The sequence below is a fragment of the Ursus arctos genome, unplaced genomic scaffold (assembly GCF_023065955.2).
Source record: "Ursus arctos isolate Adak ecotype North America unplaced genomic scaffold, UrsArc2.0 scaffold_36, whole genome shotgun sequence".
Classification (NCBI taxonomy): Eukaryota; Metazoa; Chordata; class Mammalia; order Carnivora; family Ursidae; genus Ursus; species Ursus arctos.
In genome coordinates this window covers 16,790,678-16,812,349 of record NW_026623050.1, presented here as the reverse complement: position 1 = coordinate 16,812,349, position 21,672 = coordinate 16,790,678, and the positions used below count along the sequence as shown (strand labels likewise).

The 21,672-nt window shown below is 50.0% G+C and overlaps 1 protein-coding gene and 1 long non-coding RNA gene across 4 annotated transcripts in view; one reads left to right on the top strand and one right to left on the bottom strand.

Annotated features, from left to right (window-relative positions):
• Positions 1–1,626: 1,626 nt before the first annotated feature.
• The window catches only part of GLDN (gliomedin), a 63,495-nt gene continuing 43,449 nt past the window's right edge, over positions 1,627–21,672 (bottom strand). Inside the window, exons 5-10 of the mRNA XM_026518474.4 lie at positions 14,466–14,603; positions 12,187–12,315; positions 9,436–9,519; positions 9,212–9,337; positions 8,063–8,213; positions 1,627–5,490 (exon numbers count right to left, since the gene is read on the bottom strand). Coding sequence (XP_026374259.2) covers positions 5,013–5,490; positions 8,063–8,213; positions 9,212–9,337; positions 9,436–9,519; positions 12,187–12,315; positions 14,466–14,603 — 1,106 coding nt within the window. The 3' untranslated portion in view covers positions 1,627–5,012. The remainder of the gene's footprint in view (positions 5,491–8,062; positions 8,214–9,211; positions 9,338–9,435; positions 9,520–12,186; positions 12,316–14,465; positions 14,604–21,672) is intronic.
• On the top strand, positions 10,979–15,307 carry LOC125282776 (uncharacterized). 3 transcript variants are annotated; one of them, XR_008957090.1, is made up of 4 exons: positions 10,979–11,348; positions 12,022–12,159; positions 14,688–14,868; positions 15,116–15,307. It is a non-coding gene; the product is annotated as an uncharacterized LOC125282776 (long non-coding RNA). The 3 variants fall into 3 exon arrangements; XR_008957089.1 differs by having other exon boundaries at positions 10,988–11,348; positions 14,792–14,868; positions 15,027–15,307; XR_007190050.2 differs by having other exon boundaries at positions 10,989–11,348; positions 14,792–14,868.

Genomic DNA, 21,672 nt, shown 5'->3' with positions numbered 1-21,672 from the left:
AGAAATTTAAAAATGAACTACTGGGACTTCATCGAGATAAAAAGCTTTTGCACAGCAAAGGAAATAGTCAACAAAACTAAAAGGCAGTTGATGGAATGGGAGAAGATATTTGCAAATGACATGTCAGATAAAGGGCTGGTGTCTAGACTCTATAAAGAATTAATCAAAATCAACCCCAAAAATAATCCGGTTAAAAAATGGGCAGAAGACACAAACAGACTTTTCTCCAAAGATGACATACAATAGGCCAACAGACATATGAAAAAAATCCTCAACATCACCCATCATCAGGGAAATACAAATCAAAACCATAATGAGATACCACCTTACACCAGTCAGAATGGCTAAAATTAACAACTCAGGAAACAACCGATGTTGGTGAGGATGCAGAGAAAGGGGAACCTTCTTACACTGTTGGTGGGAATGCAAGCTGGTGCAACAACTCTGGAAAACAGTATGGCATTTCCTCACGAAGCTAAAAATAGAGCTACCCTACAACCCAGCAACTGCACTTGTAGGGATTTATCCAAAGGATACAAAAATGCTGACCCGCGGGGCACCTGCACCCCAATGTTTATAGCAGCGATGTCCACAATAGCCAAACTATGGAAAGAGCCCAAATACCCATCAACTGACGAATGGATAAAGAAGATGTGATATATACACACAATGGAATATTCCACCCACCAAAAAGAATGAAATCTTGCCATTTGCAACGACATGGGTGGAACTAGAGTGTATTACGCTAAGCAAAATAAGTCAGAGCAAGACAATATCAGACGATTCGCTCGTATGTGGAATTTGAGAAACAAAACAGATGAACATGGGGGAAGGGAAGGAAAAAATAGAATGAAATAAAAACAGAGAGGGAGGCAAACCATCAGAGACTCTTAACTCTAGGAAGCAAACTGAGGGTTGCTGGAGGGGAGGTGGGTGGGGATGGGGTAACTGGGGGATGGGCATTAAGGAGGGCACGTGATGTAATGAGCACCGGGTGTTCTATGCAACTGATGAATCACTAAATTCTACCCCTGAAACCAATACTACATTCTATGGCAACTAACTTGAATTTAAATTAAAAAAATAATAAAGGGGCAAGATTACTATTTTTAATGGGCTTTTCTTTTTGCTTTGTAATCTTTTATTTACAAAAGTCATCATCAGTGCACACAGGGGCTACCCAGTAGCACGGACCCTCCAGGAGAGTTCTGAAAGGAGCTCTACAGGTCACACCAACAGGTTTTCAAACAGTATTTTTCATTATTTGGGCCAGTTTTATCATAAATTTATTTTAGAACTAAGAACCCTTTTTTGCTTAGTGCTGGTATGAAGTGTCAACTACCTAATCGAACAGGCCAGCGGACAGAAACCATGATGCCGGCTGTGGTCCCGACCCCTCTCTGCAGCCCCTGAATCAGGCTGTGAGAACAACAGGGTCACTCTGATTCTCCGCAGATATGAACTATAAAAGTAACAACAATCATTTCTCCAGAATTGTACAATTTTCACAGCATTTCTCATTTCACATAGAAAAATGCAAGGAGGTAAGAATACTGTTAGACATTTTACGGATGAAACGGAGGCGCCGAGGGATGAAGATACCTGCCCCAATCCACACAAAGTCAATTTTTAAAAATCTGTCCTTTTTTATTTTTAGGCCAAAAGGTGATCCTCTTTTCAAGTTGCTTTGCCTATGCCAATAAGTTAGCAGATCTTCATTGCATTTATATAGTTGCAATTATAGTTTTACAGCTTTCATGTTTTCCTATAAAGAACACACAGTCCATAGCAATGACTTTTCAGTTTTCAGAAGGAGTTAGCAAATTGCAGGAGTTTCAACAGAGGAGCAACCAATGTCATTCTTCAACAGTATTGTTTTTGGTGGTTACCTTCTCCTTTTAAATGTGACATGTAAATTAACAGGAGAGAAAAAACAGAATACACTTGTTTCAACACCTGATTGTATTCAGCAGGGATTATTTTACTGACTAACGTCAAATAAATGACAACCAAAAAAGATCCATTCACCATGATTCACTCATTGCTCAGAACGGTTCAGATCTGTGGTCACAGCCTGGAAGTCATGGTTTTGAATAGCGCCCTCCACCGGTCACAGCAGCGGACTGAACACTGAAAAGCCCCGTCACGTACTTCCCCAGATGGTTTGACATCAAATAGTCACAGCCTACATGTCGTCTTGCACTTGGGAAAGGACTCCTGGCTCTTCAAGCATCGTAGGGTCTCATTTGACCCTTCACTTTACAACCTTGAAGGTAATAGGACTATGGTGGCAGGGTGGGGGGGGCGCGAAGCAAAGACCAGAACACCTCATTTTAAAACTTTCACCCCAGATCTGTTTCTCTGTCCTAACACCTGTGCTTAGTGATACACTGAGACCCTAACTGCACGGCTTCAACAGGGCACGTTATCAGTTTGAGAGGAAAATGCTTTGAAATAGGGTCCGGCCTACAGTTGAGGTTGGGAGGACGGTGTTATTTACTTTCCAGGGGAAAGCTATCTGCTTTAGATTAAAGAAGAATTGGAGCATTCTCTGCTTTGATTCTGACATCAGAAGTGCAGATATTTGGAAAGTGCTCTAAAACAACTTTGATTATAAATGACAGTGTAAACTTCTAAAATGATATCTTGGCTTTGAAACATTAGGTTGTATGTTCTTTTTTATCAGGGAGCCCAAACTTTTTTTTTTTAATAGACTAGTGCTTGCAGGCAAGACTGAGTAAAATCTTAATTCTTGAAGTTTTCCAAATCTTAAAAAAATCTCTCCTCCATGAAGACAGACTTTCAACCATATTATAACATTACACATTATACCTCAGTCAGACTCCGTTGTCCTGGTAGTACTCTGCCATGGGAAAAATAAAATCCCAGAATGAGCTTTTCTAGAAGTATTATGATTCCATCCCCACAATTAAGGGAGCCAGGATAGCTCAGATATCAAGACGGAGGTTTCTAAAAAATTTGCTCTAAAAGGAGTACTACTAAGTCAATAACCTTTTTTGGTTGCTACCAGATATACAATTAGTATTGTATATGTTACTATTACTAATATACTATTACTATGAAACTATATTCATATCCAGGTCCCCTGTGTCCAGAAACAGCAATGCATATATTTAAATACTTTAAAAGAAGACTAGTATTCATTAGATATATTGATCTTAAACATGAATCTGAAAAGTATTTTTTTTTCAAAGCTATGCTGACATGACTACAATCAGTCTGATAGAAAAGTGGAGAAAAAGTTTCAAATATTGGCTATTTTGAGAATACAGCAACAGTCCCCAGTAGCTGCCTAAGTGTTTTTAGGGGTTAGGGGGATTTAAATATTCAAATCTGTATGGCCCCTAATTTTTAAAATGCTTCTATTAATAAGGCATGAAGCCAGAACGCAGGGCCACTGAGTATGAATGGGAACTCACGGGGAAAAACGCCCGAGGGCATTGCTCTCCTCCCACACACACATGAATTCAGTGAAGGCAAATGGATGAAAAATCCCTAGGTCCCCTTTCTGGCTGTAAGACCCCAGTAATTTTCCAGATTCCGCTCTCCTCTTAGCAGCCCTGCCTGGACCCCAGGCTGCAGAATGTCTAAAGAACAGATATGGCAGAAAATATATACTTAAGGGCATTCAGGTGCAAGTTAAGCTGGATTTTTCTCCTGGCGTCCAAGGGGACCCCATCACATCCTGTAAACCTATATTAGGGAAAGAACAGTTTAGGAACTGCTTTGGGGAGGGCCGCTTCATTTTATGCTGTTCTCACCCTTCCCCTCGACCAAACACCCAAACCATATAAATCGTTCCTTCTTAGTGTGGAACCAAACAAAACATAATAAACTGCCCCTGGTGAATAAGCCTTCCAACAGTCAGGTTCACTTTATATCCTAGCTCAGGGGTCGGCAAGCTTTGGCTGTAAAGGGCTAGAGGGTAAGGGTTTTAGGGCCTTTGCGGGCCCCTACTCGACTCTTTTGCAACGACTCAGTTCTGCTATTGGACAGCAAAAGTAGTCAGAAACTAGGATACGTGCGCAAATGGGTGTAACTGTGTCCCAGTACAACTTACAGGAACCAGCAGTGGGCATGCTTGGCCTCAGGGCCATAGTCTGTCCGTCCCCGCTCTAGGTAATAGCCACATACGGTGCCTCTCCCGCAAACTGCCAAGGGCTTCCCGTGGTCTAGCCGGGTTCATGCCTACTTACACAATATTTACTTCTCTGAGCGCAGAGGCGTCGCTGGGGAAGAAGCCGCCAGGGTGACCCAAGGAGTCGGCGTTTATCCACAGCTGCAAATCAGCACTATCAGAGATGGATGGGAGCCTGCAAGGGCCTGTGTCTGTTTCACTAGCAAAGCCGAGCATGCGGCTGTGCCTGGCTTTTGCTAATCCTGGAGCAGCAATCAGGAGCTGAGGATAATGGTCATTCTGGTGCTGGGGTGGCAGGTGTGGAGGCAGAGAAAGGTGATAAAAAAAGGGCACTCTGGTCCCTCCGCAGCCTGAAAGGGTCCATGAGGCTTCCCAAGGCACTGAAAACAAGTCAGTGCTCAGGAATTCACTGCTCAGCTAATTGGGCTTAGAAACGCGGAGGTACATTTGCTCAGCACGTGGCCAAACGCCCCAAAACCAAAACCAAATGTATAACAGTCGTGACAGCAGCAACAGCCAAGAACCACAGTTTCCCACAGGTAGAGGGATTCTTGCCAGTCCTCTTCGCCAGCCCTTTCATATTACCGGTCAGGAAAACAAGGCCCGAAGAGGGAGGGGTAACTCGCCCAGCTAGTCTGTGGAGAAACCACCCAATCTCAGCCATTTTGGCTTAGTCTTTGCTATTTTCTCCTCAGGAATCTGAACTTCAAGGGGGTTCCCTGACCACATCAACACTCATATCATGAGATTATGACAGCCGAGTACCTGGTTACCCTAAAGACAAGTTTTATGTTGGGGATTAAATGATGCCAGAGAACATCTGGAAGTTTCTGAGGGGAACAGGTGCCTCTCCTCACTGGTTTAATGGAGATGACAAAAACTGCACAGGGTAAAGCATTAAATGGCCATCTTCCCACGAATATAAATGCTGGTCTCTCATATTGTATGATAACATGGCAAGAACAGACTGGGAAGTTCTTAAATCAAAGTTAGCATTGATCTGTCTCCCTCCTAACAAATCAAAAGCAAATGTTATCCTCATATCTTTGGTGTCTGTGACATAAAGGACCCCCCGGGCAATGAAGGCGTTGCCGGCCTTGGCTCTGGGGTACGTGGTATTGACGTGCTGTCCCACCGAGAATGTCCTCTCATCCAACGGGGCGACAAGAATGCTCGAGCCGTCCACACTTGAAGCATAGATAACCCAAAGCCCCTTTTCATCCACAGCTATATTGAAGTACGTCTTGGAATTTGCAAAGAGGTATTTTCGATCAAAATACAGGGCATTTTCAAGCTTCAGAGTTCGGGAGGTTTCCTGGCCAAAATCAAATCTGAAATGTGGAAGAAGGCAGATATGAGTCAGCGTTTCTGTGGACAAGGGTGGTTTTGTTCGTGACTATCCTCTGTTAAACTGGGTGGGGCCTGGGACTCTGCATTTCTAAGTTCTAGGTCTTGCCCATACTAGTGGTCTACCCACAAGGCTCTGTGCATCAAGGATGTCAAGGACGGTCGCTACATGTGAGTGGCCGCCTGCGAGCCACGTGACCCTGGAAACGTTCCTTACCCTCATGACTCCTCAGGTGTTTGCTAACCTCCTGAAATGCCCTACGATTCTTAGACCTGCAGGTGGCCTTAAAAATGATCTAGTCCAGTCTTTGCATTATACAAATGAGAAAGGAGAGGTGACTGGCCCGGGAACGTAAGTAGCCAGAGTTTGAATTTAAGTTTTCTAACTGCAAGTTTGCGGGTTCTTCCTCTACCCCTGCTGGAGTTGTTTTTTTTTTTTTTTTTAAAGATTTTATTTATTTATTTGACAGAGACAGAGACAGCCAGCGAGAGGGGGAACACAAGCAGGGGGAGTGGGAGAGGAAGAAGCAGGCTCATACCGGAGGAGCCTGATGTGGGGCTCGATCCCATGACGCCGGGATCACGCCCTGAGCCGAAGGCAGACGCTTAACCGCTGTGCCACCCAGGCGCCCCCGTGCTGGAGTTTTTAAGATGAACATGTCACAGCAGTCTAAATGAAGCGGGAAATCGCCCGCCGAGAAGAGATGTAGCAAAGTCAGTGTGGTGAAGTCAATGTTCTCATCAGGAAAGTGATTCGGTAACTTGACCTGCGGCGTGGACTCCCCCTGCCCTCGGCTCCTGGAGGCTGTCTGCTTATGCAGACTCCACGCCCAGACCAGATCGAAAAAGCTGATAGTGATCCAAAGGTTACCTAACTCCAGGAATGAAAATTCGGAAACGTTAGGCTAAAAGAAAAGAAGAACACAAGAGGGTGCCATTGAGCAGCAGAAGAAACGGGGACAGTGGGACTGTGGCTGGAGCCTCACAAGCTGGAGGCCAATTAGGAAACCCTGGAGCAAGCGTGAGAAGAAGCCAGAGGCAAGCGAGGGCTGGAGAAGAGCCCGCCTGCCCAGCTCAGCTCACGGGCTTCTCCGAATGCCTGGAGGTCAGGACTGCCAGTGCTCTGGTATTGGTGCCTGGCGGCTGCGTTTCTCAAAAAAGCACACCTCCTTCGCAGGAGAAACGGGGTCTAATTCCAGCCTGCCCCCTGCCCCGCCACCTGCGGCTGGCGGAGAGCAGGGCTGCAGGACAGTCCTAAGCAGCACATCACACGGGCTAAGCTTCGTTTGAAGCCACTCTTTCTTGGAGTGGCTGATCCTCTTTCTGGGGCTCATTCACCCCAGAACTCCCTCACCACCCTCACCCCTAGGTAAACACAGCCCGGGGGCAACAAGGAGGAGAAACACATGAGGAGAAAGGGCACAGGAAGGAGTGCGTCTGGGGAGTGCTGGCTTCTACACAGGAGGGGGGTTGGTTGCTGTTTTCTGTTAGCACAAGACTCTCCAAATGAGGCAGACAGGGAGATGTTGCAATGATGGGGGGGCCGGGAAAGGGGGGGATGCTTCCAGCCCCAACTAACGTGTGTCCCCAGCCTAACCCACACTCCAATGCCAACAAGGTTGTTGTGGCTGGGCCTCATCGAGGGGAGGGGGGAAGGTGGGAGAAGAGGGACCCAGTTTTCCCCCAGATCCTTATCTCTTGTTTGGAATGACTAGGACCATAGCTTTCATCATACTGGCATTATTTCAGATCGGACTCCCGCTGGAGGGCTGCAGGGGCCCTGGTCCATCCTCTCATTTTTACTGAGGACCTGCAGACCACAGGAGGTGGCGTCTTGTCCAAGGCCACGGAGTGAGTAGGCAAAGCTGGAACCTGACCGAGTTCGCTGCTTTCCTGATTTGCCCAAGATGACCTGCTTCTGTCTCTAAAACCCAGAACTTGATGTCTTCTTCAGCCACAAAGACAGAATTTAGCAGTTCTTTTGGGGAGCCAGGAAGACTTGGCTCAGTCTACCCAGACGGCCACCTCCCTCCCCCCTGGGGGAGCGAAGGGGAGGAGAGGTGGCCTGGCCAGGGCTCCATCGGGATGACAGATCAATCTAAACACGAAGGTGCCCGACTTTGCCCTGTCTTCAGTCTTCAGTCTTCAGTGATCTGAGCTGCGACATGAAATTCTTCACACCCCAAGTTTTTCAGAATACAAGTGATGCCTTCCTGACAGGGGAGTGCTAGGTTCTGCCTGCCTCTTTTTTCAAAAGATAAGAAAGCTGCAGCCCTTATTACTCCAGATCTACTTCTCTCTGGTTCTGACCCTACTCCTGGTGTCCCCACCAGCAGCATGCAGACCCCAGGCTGGGGCTGGGTTATGGGGCTCACTCACTGTGTCCTGTGGTTCATTCAGTCAGCAAACCCTGACCGACCCCTGTGTGCCAGGCTCTGGGGCAGAAAGATGAAGGAACCATGGTCCCTACCCTTAGGCAGCTCTCAGATAACGAAAGCACCACACAGGTGCTGTCTGGGATGCGTGAGGAGGGCATCTGTGGCCTGAACGCCTCACCTCACTATGGTGTTGGAGCCTCCTTTGTGGTAGTAGAGCGAGTTGTTGTGAACGGCATGCCCGCAGCCATGGAAATAATACGGCAGGTGCACGAGTGTGTAACTGCCATTCAGCAGTGAGGGCTGGTCTTTGAACTCCTTCACCCTGATGCCTGCAGGGGAGAAGCCAGGGAAAGGCACAGGAGTTAGTCGGGAGGGAGTTTAAAGGACGAAAGTTGAGAGCGAAGTGTCTTGCAAGAGTCCGTGTCCACGTTGGAGTCTCAGACTCCCAGATACAAAGGCCAGTTCTCTTCTCTGGATTCCTGAACCGTCCTTCAAAGGTAGAAGCCACAGAGTTGGCTTTGCCCCTCCCAGGACAACTGTATGGCTCCCTCCCAGACCACTCTGGATTGTTTATAACCTCTTCTATCAGACTGACAGAGGCTTGTCCTGGGATCAGCGAACCCTTGGCGCTTCTGCGATCCCCTCTGCCTGCTCCTGCCACTGCTGAGTGTTCCTCTTTCCTTCTGAGCCAGAGTCCTTCTCAGATGCTAAGCTGGGCCGTCACTGAACCCTGATGAGATGAAGCAGTGTCTCAGCAATCGCTCTGACCAGTGAGTGTGGCCAGACCCCTTCTGGAACGAGGCTACTGCTACCACCGCTGGCCATCCCTGACCACGTCTCTCTGGGACCGTGCAATCAGAGTCATGCTTCAAGGCAGTATGCCTGCAAGTAGGCACTTCACCTTCTCCCTGGGCTCCCTGTCCAACAGATCTCTAAGAAAAATGGCCAAAAGTGCCCTCCTTCAAGAAAGATGGACAGTGCACAAGAATTTGACATTTCTTCCATGTTATGGTTTTGGGCTTATAAGGCTGTCGTCATAATGCTATTTGTTTCCTTCTGGATCCTTTGCCTGAAACTGGATAAGCTACACTGGGAGCACCCTGGTCCTGCCCCAGTGACCTGAACTGCAAGGCTCATCCCCAGTGAGAAATCCCCAACTGAGAAAAAGTGTGCTGCCCATGCATTCGTGCTTTGGAAACAAAGAGCAGTTCTGTGACACCGGTCGGCAGGTGTTTCAGACACACAGACATAGAAAGAGCCTGCAGGCAGGCACCCAATGGAGGGCACAGCCCCCGCACAGATCTGCCTCCTTGCCAAGGGAAGGTACCTGAGAAGTGTTCAGTCACCCAGATCCGCTCATCACTCTTGTGCGCAGACTCTCTTATCCACGTTCCAAATGTCTCTTTAACTTTCAGGACTTGGGTTGGACTTCCGATGGAAGCGATCATGGATTCTACCAAAGGAAGAGAAAGGAAAATCACTCATCTACCAGCTAGGACTTTAAGGCATCCAATTTCTGAATTTCAAAACAAGACGCTTTGCTCCATGTACCTGCTGGTGGAGAATGGTGATCCCCGACCTTCTCATCAGCTTTTCCAACCAAGGTGCCATCGTTCGGTGTAACGCATGTCTCACCTACAACGACGACAGCAATCAGAGCGCGTGCAGGCACTGCGGTGAGAGTCCTGTAACTTCCTAACGGGCGCTTTCCCCACTTCACTCCAGGCTCTAGTCCTATAAGCGTCCCTTACAATAGGCCCACCGCATTTTTTGGTTGCTTGCTTATAAGCAACAAGTCAAATACTTCCAATTCCCCCCACCCCACTCCACCCCCACCCTCCGCTTGGGGAGTTCCCAGCAAGCTTTCCATAATCACAGTTGCTAAAATAATGCAATCCCAAGAGAATGTCAGTCAAAGGGAAAAAGTGGCCTGTTCAAGCCCTCAGCATTCTGGGGTGGGGGAGGGGAGAGCCGTACTGACACTTTCCTGGCCCCTCTGGCCAGGTGGTATCGCTATCATGGATTGCATTTTCCTGGAAGGATTTATACCTTCAGGGAAGCTGATGGGACCTCATGACAGGGTGGCCCCCTTTATCTTGTCTTCCTGGACTGCCAAAGGGAGGAACCACAGAGGAAGAAGGAGCCCGGAGATGTCTGAGCTCCCCTCCACCATTTCCCACCCGCGTCTGCTTGAAGGTCGGTAGGACATGCAGGTCCTCAACAGGTGGCTGATTCACAGTTAGTTTGAGGCTATCCCTCATCCTACCTGGGTTGCAATTGTTCCCTTTAACAGATGGGCTTAATTCAGACCTTTGGCGAAGAGGTGTCCAGGGTTGGCAGAAGCAGGACAGAAGGGAGGAAGCCAGCCAGTGTGAAGACAGAGGGAGTGGACTGGGGAGAAGGACCTGGTCTGGGGCAGGATGGGGCAAATCAAGCTTTCTGGACTTCAGCCCACTTGCCTAGACCAATTCTGAGAGGTTCAAATGACCTGCTAGTTAGGAGCTAGGGGCACCTCCATTGTTCCAAGGGAAGCTCACAGGTTTCTTTATCAGTAAAATAAAGGGCAGGACCCCCTGTACTCTAAGCTTCTTTCTAAAAGCGGGATGAGCCTGTGTTTCCCTGAAGTCCTCCTGTCCCCTGCTGAGAGCAGTCCTGGGGACAGTGTTATCACTCCCCCACATGCAATCCTGCTGCCTCGGAGTTTCATCTGGAGTTTCTGTTAAGGAACGTGGGTTTTGCGCAGGAAAGGGACAGAGAGACCCTCCTGTTCTTAGTCTGAAGAAAAGGCTCTCATTAATTCATGTTGTACCAACCTGCTTCTAAACCTGCGGGGGCAGGTGGGGGCTTAAAGAAATGGAATTGGAGGAGGAGAGAAGGCCACGTTCAGATGCAGGATGCCTGGCAACCGAGCACTCATTTCTAGAAGGCAGCGTGGAAGATTACGGCCTCTCATTTCAAGCAGTTTTCACAACCCTGAGGCCCAGCCCCTGCTGACCAGCCTCTTAGTCGGAGGGCGAGGCAGGGGCGGGTCCTTCTGCAAGCACCCGTGTGCTGGCTGACACAGCCTATGGCAAACTGGGACTCTGCAAACGCTCAGCTCAGACTCCCCTCCCTTCTCCCGGGCGAAGGTTCCCGCTTGGGTCATTGTGGGAGGGCAGCTCAGCAAAGAGCTGGCGCTAAAGGAGGGGGTGGTGCTGAGCGCCGGGCAGAATCATAATCAGGCTCCACTGACTGGGGGGTGGGGGGTGACATCTTTGAGAGCACAGATTCGCCCACTCTGACTGCTGAGTGTGCCCCCCACACTGTCTTCCCAAAAGAAGAGGGCACTAAACAGAACGAAAGAGCATTTAGGGAAGTGGCCGTGAAATCCACAGCAAGAGTGGAAGAAACTCCAGGCAGGCTCCTCCTCTCTGTTTGCCACTGAAGTCATGGCATCAAGTTGTGCCTTCTCATGGCCTCAGCAGGTGAGTAGGTCCCAGGTCACCTCCCTGGGGAGAAGTTCTAGCATCACCTTAGAAATATTTCTCGTTACGATGGCCCTTCATTTGTAATTAGCTTTCAGTCCCATGGCCACCTCTGTCACCAATTGGCCCACAAACAAGTCCTCCTGGCCTTCCAGAGATCAGGCGTCCCTTGCCCTTGGTTGGCTTAGTCTCAAAGTGTGAATTTCCATCTCTGAAAGGAAGATGCTCGAAGAGCAGAGCTTTAGAGGCAGGCAGGCGTGAATCCCAGCTCTGTCACCTACTGACTGAGTGCCCTTGGGCAAGCTACAGGGCTCCTTGGCGTTTCAGTTGGGATCTGTAGGTTGGTGGCACTATCGATTCCCATATTGTGGCACCGCTGGGAGCCTCCAACAAACTAAGCACTTAGCACCGTACCCCGCACATGGTTAGCACGCAGAGCTTAGCGGTGGTGAGCGCAGAACCGTAGTACTGTGTCTCGCCGGCATCAGCCAAGCCCTTCATGCTCCCAGAGCAAATGGCTTAGCCTTTGAGACTGTTTCAGGGGAGAGGGATGGTGGGTTTGGCAAGGAAGAGGAATAGTCGGGATAAACGGGGGGGGGGGGGGGGGGGGGAGGTAGGGAGGGGAGGGTATGGGAGGCCCAGTTCTAAACCTGCTACAATTTCTCACCCCCAGGGCAGAGTGCTCAAGCAGCCCACCAGCCTGGAGCAAGGGGGAATCTCTCACTTTAGGCAAAATCTCCACCCTCTGTTTAAAAAATCTGGTTGCAAAGCCTGGGTGAAGCCTGAGAGTTTGGGATCATTAGCCAAAGAGGTGGGTTCCCTGGGAGGGGCTGGTGACCTGCACACTGGCCATTGAGCATGTTTGGCTGCCGAGGGCCTTTAGGTCTTCTGCTTCCGGGTGGTCCTGGAGGACCTGGAGGGCCCGGGGGTCCGGCGGGGCCAGGCGGGCCTTGGTCACCTTTGGCACCTGGTGAGAGAGAAGGGGGTGGGGAGAGAGATTTGTTCAAGAACCATAAACAGAGATGGGTTTCTCCCAGGGGAAAGGAGAATGAGCAGCTCCAGGGAGGATGGCTGGGCTCCCCCTTCCCAGACCTGACTGCATTCTAGCGCTCGTCCGTGCAAAGTTGAGGAAGCACCCACAGCCGGCGCTGCGTTCCAACTCTGTGCTGGGAACTGTGCTAAGAATTTTACAAATCTCCTCCCCGTTGTTCTCCCCACCCATTCTGTGAGATGGTGCTAGTAGCCCTTCAGTGGCCTGATCTTGGGGAAGTTCAGTGCTTTGCCCAAGCTCACAGCTGGGAACAGGCCTGGAACTCAACCTCAGGTGTGTCTCGCGACAAAGCTCATGCTTATTTCCCTGGCCATGTGGAAGGATCTCAACCTTGACTGCTTACTAGAGTCACCTAAGGAGCTGTAATACGATGCTAATGCTGGGATCCCACCAGAACAATTAGATCAAAATGGTGGGGAGACTGGTCGTCTGGATTTTTGAAAGCCTCCTCAGGGGAGCCTGCCCAGCCTGTGACCTTGGGCAGGCAGCTGAACCCTCTGAGCCTGTTTCTTCCTTTCCAGACTGAGTCTCATCCTCCCTGTCTTGCCCTGTGAGGAGCCCCTGAGGTCAGTGGAGTGAGTGCACTCACTTTCGATGGCCAGTGTGCGTGGGTACAGTCCTTTGCAGGTGCTCCTGTCTGGACCCATCATGGATGCCACGAGGCTGGACCATTTAGCCCTTTGGTTCTACCCTCCTGTCCTAAGCTGACTGGTGATCTCAGGTCTTACTAGCTGCCTCTTCTTGGCCAGACCAAATAAGCCTTTCCAGTCTCTCTAGAATGGGCAAGCCAGGGTCACAGATGCTAGCGGCAGGTCCAAGCCCACTCTGAAAGGGGCAGAGATCTGACGGCAGGGCAGACATGAGCCATCCTCATATGCCTCGTTTGCTGTCTGGCCAGGGGACACTCAGCTCTGCCCAGTGTCTGGAATTGGGATAAACTCAGGGCGGTTGCTTTTCTGCATAGCTTGTGGGCAGCCCTCACTTGCTAGGTACTGTAGGAGAGTGTGGTATCTGGCATGTGCGGATTCCCATATAACCGAAGTGGAACATGATCTCATATTTTCACAGTATATTCACCTATATTTGATCCTGTCAAATCCTTTCTTAAATTTTCTGTATTTTGCATAGCAACCTCCCTGTTTAAGAAACAAAACGTGCGAAACATAATTTGAGCTTTGGGCTTAGCACGGTACCTGGCAAACAGTAGGTGCTCAACACATTTTGAGTGGCTAGATGGGCTAGATGGGCGACTGCTTCAAGGTCCTTGCTCTTGACTTATCATCCTAGCTTCTTCAGGACAGATGTCCTGTCTCACTCACTCTCATCTTCATAGTCCCAGCTACTAGCAAAGTCTTGAATCCATAAATGGTGTTCTTTGACATTCACAAATATTTATTGAATACATAAGGAGAGTTATGTTTTTATGATATAAGTCCTCTGAAGTACTGTGGTTATAAAGTTCTTCTGCCTCTTCCTCCTCCATGACCATCAGCTGTCACCTACTCTTTCCACCATGTCTTTCTGTGGTTTGCTGTGCCTCTCCCCCCCTCACCCCTCCCAGGTGCCCACTGTCTGCTCTGAACCTGGGCTGGAAATCAGAAAAAGGAGATCAGTAACCCATGTCTGCTCCAATTCCATGTCACAAGGCTTAGGATAAAGATCTGAAGATGACCCTACCCGGACTGTGAAGAAAATGCCTGAGATTTCTGTCACTTGTCCCCGGAAGTATCTTAAGTTGCTTGCTTACTTGTCTTGTTCTAGACTGTGCTAGACTTAAGAGATATTTGAAAAAAGGAAGTCCCCTTCATCCTCATTCAATCTAACCATGATGTTGAGACTGGAGTTATCTAAACTACTTATGCTTGGATCTCAGATTTGGTCTCGCCAACATTGGGATAACATGCATGGTTTTCTCCTTTTTGAAAGCACCTAACTCTAAAACATGCTGCAAAGCAGATGGGCACAGAGAGCAGGTAAGGAGAGAAGACCCAAGCAGCCTTTCTGCTAAAAACCAGGCCGGGTTCTGGGCCTGTTCATCTGAGAGAGCCCGAGTGCCAGCTGCTTACCTGTGGGGACCACATCATTGGACACGTCCCCTTTGTCTCCTTTGTCACCCTTTGGCCCTGCTGGGCCCTCATTTCCAGTCAAGCCCAGCTCACCAGGGTCTCCCTTCTCCCCTGGAGTTCCTGTGGCTCCAGGCAGCCCTAAGGGGAGGAAAATGATTTATTAGCCTGTAATGCAAGAAATTCTGGTATACCACGTTGTAATATTGTACGTTGTCCTTTTAGGGTGAACAACCAAATACCTAACATTTGTGACCATTTGAGGACAGCAGCATGATATAAACTCATTAAAGACTAGTATTCCCAGGTGGTTCTTCTGAATATTTTAGGGACCTTTGGCTGGCCCAACAGGTTGGAGAGAGGAATGAACCAGAAAAGGGGCAATCACAGCAAGAGCAGAAGGAAGGTAAGGCCTGATCCAAAGTCTGCCACCCTGGGAGGATGGAGCGCGCAGAGGGGTCTGTGCGGCGCCCTGAAGGGTGGGTGTTGTCCGCTGCCTTCTGGGTCCCTTCCTCACAACATATGGGGTGGTGGGCCGCTCAGTCATCCTAACTCTCATTGTAGGGAAGCTGCAGCTCAGGCTTGCAGTGCTCATCACTGAGGCCACCAAGTGAGCAGCAGAGATCTGATTCCATGCTCTCTGTGCATTCCAGTGCAAAATGTTCTTCATCAAAAGAGCACAATGGGGGGCGCCTGGGTGGCGCAGTCGTTAAGCGTCTGCCTTCTGCTCAGGGCGTGATCCTGGCGTTCCGGGATCGAGCCCCACATCTGGCTCCTCCACTAGGAGCCTGCTTCTTCCTCTCCCACTCCCCCTGCTTGTGTTCCCTCCCTCGCTGGCTGTCTCTCTCTATCAAATAAATAAATAAAATCTTTAAAAAAAAAAAAAAGAGCACAATGGGTAAAGTTGCTGTAGCACAGCGTTAAGAGGGATGGTGATAGTGCAAACAAAATCCGCAGCGGGCGGACTGTCTGCCTCTGTTCCCGGGGAGCCATAACTGCAGGGATGGCGGACCTGCCCCTCTCGGCTAGACACGGGCAAGAGTCTGGGCAATGGCCCCTCTCAGCAGGGATCATGGACCGCACAGCATTCTGATCTCTGGGAGGAAGGAAGCAAACTAGGTGCATGATACGATTGCTCTGGTCCCTGCTGGCAGGTAGTTTCCAGACAGCAGCAAAGGGAGTGGTGCCCGAATAGAGCCTCGCAATTTCCCCGAGGTGAGGAGACAAGAACCAGAGTCTGGGGAGATAGAGGGGGCTAGGTTTCATGAGACAGAAGGAGGTTGTAAAGACGGAGCTCTGGAGAACTTCAGAGGGCTCTCCTTGGGTCTGCAGGGTGCATCTCTGCAAGGCAGAGCAAGAACAAATAGGAAGTTCCCTGTACAACTCCCCGTGCTTGCCCAGGGAAAGGGCTTCATTCCCACCAGTCAAAGCAGAGAGATCTCAGAAAATGATAGGACGATATTGGGTAAAGTTCTTGGAAGTCTTGTCTCAGTACTGAGGCTAAATTAGCCCAAGAGTCAATGCTGCTGTGGGTCCATTATAACTAAGGCTAAAAACCAGCTTCAGAAGTATGAAGCAGAGCTGGAAGCGGTTTTGCTGCCAGAATGGAGTCCACGATTTGAATCGTTCAGTGAATGTCATGTAGCCCATTAACAATTTAAGAAAGAAAAGGATCGTATCCTCTCAGCAGATGCACAAAAGGCATTTGTAAAATGTAACACCCATTCTTAATAAAAATTCTCATCAAGGAAAAAAATAGAAAGAAACCTCCTCAATCTGAAAAAGGGCCTCTCTAAAAATACCAATTGCTAACCTCATCCTTAGTGATGAAAGACTAACTGATTTCTCCCTAAGAACAGGAACAAGGCAAGGGCATCAATACTCATTTCTTTTATTTCACACAATACCAGAGGTCCCAGCTAGTGCAATAAAGAAAAAAAAGAAAGAAAGAAAGAAAGAAAGAAAGAAAGAAAGAAAGAAAGATTGGAAAGGATGGGGCGCCTGGGTGGCACAGCGGTTAAGCGTCTGCCTTCGGCTCAGGGTGTGATCCCGGCGTTATGGGATCGAGCCCCACATCAGGCTCCTCCGCTGTGAGCCTGCTTCTTCCTCTCCCACTCCCCCTGCTTGTGTTCCCTCTCTCGCTGGCTGTCTCTATCTCTGTCGAATAAATAAATAAATTCTTTAAAAAAAAAAAAAGATTGGAAAGGATGGATTCAAATCATCTTTATTTGCAGATAGCCAATTGTTTTGTAGAAAATCTCATGGAACCTATAAAAAAGCTACTAGATCTTCTCAGCACCCAGGGACCCTGGGGCCCTGAGAAGGAAAGGGATTGCCTAATATCAGGCAGAGGTATTGCCAGATATGAATCTATTAACACAGTCCCCTATCTGCAGGGCCCACATGCTCATTTTCACAACAGCTTCCTGGAGATACTGCACAAAGTGACAGATTTCAGGCAACAGGGAAGAACCAGAGGCATGTTTTAGTGCAAACAGACCTTTAGTTCCTCTCAACCTCTATAACCAAGAGGGCTTAAGATCCAACCATTTTCTTTTCTAATTACCCTGCCGGTCCCGGAGATCCCCTCTTTTTTTTTTTTTTTTAGACTATTTATTTATTTATTTATTTATTTAAGAGAGACAAGAGGGGAAAAGGGGACAGAGAGGAAGAGGGAAAGAATCTCAAGCAGATTCTGCAGTGAGCATGGAGCCCAAAGCGGGGCTTGATCTCACAACCCTGAGATCATGACCTGAGCTGAAACCAAGAGTCAGATGCTTATTGGACTGAGCCACTCAGGTGCCCACCCCCACCCCATGTTCCTTCTTATAGGCTCTGGCTAAGTGACCGCCCACAGCCCCTCTCTTACGCCCATCAGCTTGGCTGGTCCCCACTCTCCAGTTGTCCTCCCTCCAGATAAACACTCCAGATTTTAAGATCTGCACCCACCGCATCCCCACTTCCTACCAACCCCACAAGATTCCAAAATCCCTGTCCCAAGAGAATCCGAGAATTCGGGATTGGAAGGCACCTTGGAGGTCATTCAGATTAACCTCCCGTGGCAGCCTAGAAGCCTCTCTACACTACCTGATTGGCTCTTCTCAAGCCCTGTCCGCAGTGGGGAGGTTAACACATCCCATCATAGATCGTACTGGAAACCCTGTACTGCCCTCAGAGGCGTTATTCCCCCAAACCTACATCTGCAGCCCTTAGCACCTTTCCTTTATGCCGGGGAAGTGATACACACTCCATATGGCATTTGCTCTTCCAAGTTCAAGGGACCCTGCGCGGACCACCCCCAGGAGGACGGCAATGAGCTCAGGAACCTTCAAGTGCCGGTCACTGTTAGACAACGCAGCGCACAAAGGCGTGTTCGCTGGACTTCAGCCAACCACAGAAACCGCATCTTCGTGAAAGCCCTGACCTGCAGCCGCTGCGGGCGCTTAGAGCCCGGGCTTCCCGCCTCTGCCCTTGGCCGCGCCGGGTGGGCGTGGCGCGCGGCTGGAGGCGCTGGGGACACGGCGGGAGAGGCCGTGCACAGGAGCAGGGGCAGCCCCTCCGTGGCGGGCGCGTGCTCGGCGTGGACTCGGTCACGCAGACGGCAAACCGCGCGTGCGGGGAGGGCCAGGCTTCCCTCGCAGCGGCCCCAGGTCACCCCTGCCCACGGTCGCGAGGACAGCTTGCTGGAAAGTGGCGCATCCCTCAAGAAGAGCCCTTAATCAGGGGCCTCTGCCTAGGAAGACGTCCTTTTGTGGGGATTTTAAACAGGCAATCGGGCACATTATCCGAAGGACACAAGAGGCAAGAACGTTGCCATAGAGCCGGGCCACGCGATGCGCCGGGGAGAACTGACACCTTCTACAGGTTTCACAGGACCCAGATTGCGCCGCGCTCAGGGAAAGGGGGTCTTCTAGTTCCTTCCGGGTCTTCTCTTTCAGGCGTCTATTCTAGTCACAAAGAGCCTCTGCATCAGCATCCGATTTCCCCTCCATTCCTCCCTCGTGTGCCTTTGCTTTCTCCAGGAGGCCGTGTGTGAGACCGGAAAGCGTTCATTCCGGGAGGCGGCTGTGGTCCTGCCGCCCCCACAGGGGTGACAGTCTGCCGCTAAAGATATTAAAGACCTTTGCTGAAGAATGGATTTTGACTCTGAGCGGGGCGCGCATGATCGTTTTCTCCTCTTCTGTTAAGGAAGGGTGGGGGTGTTCTGTCTCCATAGGGTCTGTCTTTCTCTCATGACAGGTGCCTCCGACAGTTTCCTCTCGTCCCACCTTGGCCGTGCCCTGGCCCTCTGGCCCCCTGGCCCCCTGGCCGTGGCACGTCGGAGGTACAGCACCGCCTAATCCCACTCACCGCCGGAGGTTCCGCGGGGGGCACTTTTTCCCCTGGCCTGACTCAGCGGCGCCGCGCAGCGCTGTTACACTGTGCGCATCCTGGCCCCCCGCACAGTGCGTCCCCCGTGAGTCCCGGCAGGCTTCGAGTCAGCGCATTCTGCAGAGAAGAAAGGCCGGATTCTGCTCCTCCGCCTCGTGTGCTAGGAGTGGCTCTCTGCTATTTTCCTTCCCCAGGGGCGCCCACTCAAAACAAACTGTCTCACCAGCTTTAGAGTTGGGGGTTGCGTGATGTTGCTGGGGTCAGCTTCGGCATCCTCGCGGCAGGGGGTGAGGGAGGATGGCTTATTTTTGACGGAACCATCTGTCACTGACGGAGGCAGGGCTGCGAGAGGGGGCCAGGGGGTGTCATAAAAAACCCGGTCCCAAGATGGGGATGAATAAAGAGGAGGGCATTTATTTCTGTTGCATGAGGATTCGATTTTTAAAGAAGGCGATGCAGTATTAACTCTTAGTGAGGAAGCGAGAGACAGATGGGGAAAAAGCAAATGCTTGGTTTTGAGGCAATGGAATGTCAAACTTCATAGAAGATGCCAGTTGCAAAACCGACCATATTTAAGTCTCTTTAGTTCTTCTCTCCACATCTAAGTTGATGTTTTCAAATGAATACAGGCATTTCAACTTACATTTCCCTCTGGGTTAAAATCAAGTTTTGGAAACAATAGCTAACACCAATAGGGCACTCACTACGTGTCAGGCCCTATTCCAAGCTCTATATAACTTTCTCATTTAATCTTCTAGATGGCCTTATGAGGTTGATACTACTATTGTTCCCATTTTACAGATGAGGAAACTGGCACAGAGTGATTAAGTAACTTGCCCAAGGGCACACAGCTACCACCGGCAGAGCCAGGACCCAAACCATGCTATCAGACGCTGGCTGCAAGCTATTCCACTGTTGTTCTCAGCACTGCTAAGGTCAGAAACCGAGGGTTATCTCCGGTACTTCAGTCTCCTGGAAACAGTGGTTAGGCTAGAGCTCTATACTCTGGTTTCATCAGATTCTTCATCTCAAGAGCCCACAGGGGCTCCCTGTGGGCTCCTGCAGACATGCATCTGGCCAGGGTCCCCTCCGGCGTCCAGGGGCAGTCTCACTAACAGTCCCTCCAGGCTAGGCCTTTCTCTTCTCCCCCTGCAACGCCCTCCACGGCTCCCCTCTGATTATTTCTAAGATGCTGATCACACTTCTCTCTCTTGTCCCTTACCCTTAGCCCTACTATACAACCCATCTTCTACACACGGCCCTATTTGTCCATTATGTGCCCAGGGAAGTTCTGCATTCTCTTCTAGCTGTAAGATACGGCTTCTCTTTCACTGGACGGGAAGCCCTCACAGACAGAAAGTACACTCTATGCGTCTCATTCACACACACACGCGTGCATTCTTCATTCGTTAATTATTTAGTGAGCCTCACCTGGGCCTGGGGAGAGCTGAGCCAAATAATAGAATATATAAGACATGGTCGCTCCTTCCTGGACAAGCACTAGAGCAGAACTATTTAAAAATTAGAAACCATGTTAGAGTTGTGGGAACCCGACCTCCTCACTCTACAGATGGGACCAAGGCTCGATGGTGAAGTGACCCATCCAAGGCCTCAGAGCCGGTGGGGGACCAAGGCAGGTGCTCCCGGAACTCCTTCCACTGCCCTCCTCTGCCTGGAGAGCAGGAAATAAGAGGCACAACATCCACTCCGCCCGCCTGCCAGGCTATTCCTCACTGAGCTGCATACTCTTGCTCACGTTGTGCAGGCGTCTCTGAAGGGCTGGGGGCCTCCCAGCCTTCCCCGTAAGACTCAGTGTCAGGCTCAGGCTGGAGGGGTCCTCTGCCCTACGTCCTGCAGGAATTAATGGCACTAGCTCCCAAGGCCAGGCCTCCTTCCCGTCCGCTCCTGCTCTGTGGCACCTCTGGGGCCGCGGCTGTCACAGCTGGGGGCCGGGCCCTCCAGCCTGGAAGCTCAGTGTATAAGAGCAGGGGTCCAGGAGTCAGAGACACCTCCTCCACTTCTGACCTTTGCAACAGTGGACAAGTTACATCCATTCGTGTCAACAGTGACTTTATTGTCCCTCTTGGCTGTGTGTTCCAGGCCCTGGAGTTTAGTTCAAAGCAAGATAGACATGGCTTGGCTGTCATGGACCTCCCATTCTCCCTAGGGAGTCAGACCACCAGCGCATATACAAGCAAACGCAAGGAGAGGGTTTCTGGGAAGGGATATGTGTTTTGACAGAACAGGGAATGTGACCATGTTGATGAGGCAGGGGCTAGACACAGAGGTGGGGGACGAATTTGAAGAGGGGTGACAGTAGAGCTGAGACCTGCACCAGGACTAGCTGCAGGAAGAGCAGGGAAAGAGTATTTCAGGCAGTGGGCACAGCAGTGCAAAGGTCCTGGGGCAAGGGTGGGCTTGGCCTGTTTGAGAAACAGAAAGATAGGGCTTCTTCATCTGGAAAAAATATGGCCAACAAAAATATCCATCTCCTTAAGGTTGTTTTCAAGAGCAAATGAGATAAGTATAGAGAGTCCATGGTAGCATGCCTGACAATAGATATTAGCTACTTGCATGCTATTGTTCAGAGGAGCACTGCTAGAGGGCATAGTCCAGCCTGAGTACTGTCTCTGTGGAACACAGGCTCTTTTTCCCATTTTTAGAAACAGTACTTGTTGTCCCCTCTTTCTGGAATGCACACCCACTCCTCCTCTCTCCCACCCCTGCCTGGCAAACCACCATGGATCCTGAAACTCCCAGCTGGAATCATGCTTCCTTCTCCACAGTCATGACCCTGGCCCAGCAGGTCACATCCTGTGTGAGACCCTGCAGTGCCTCC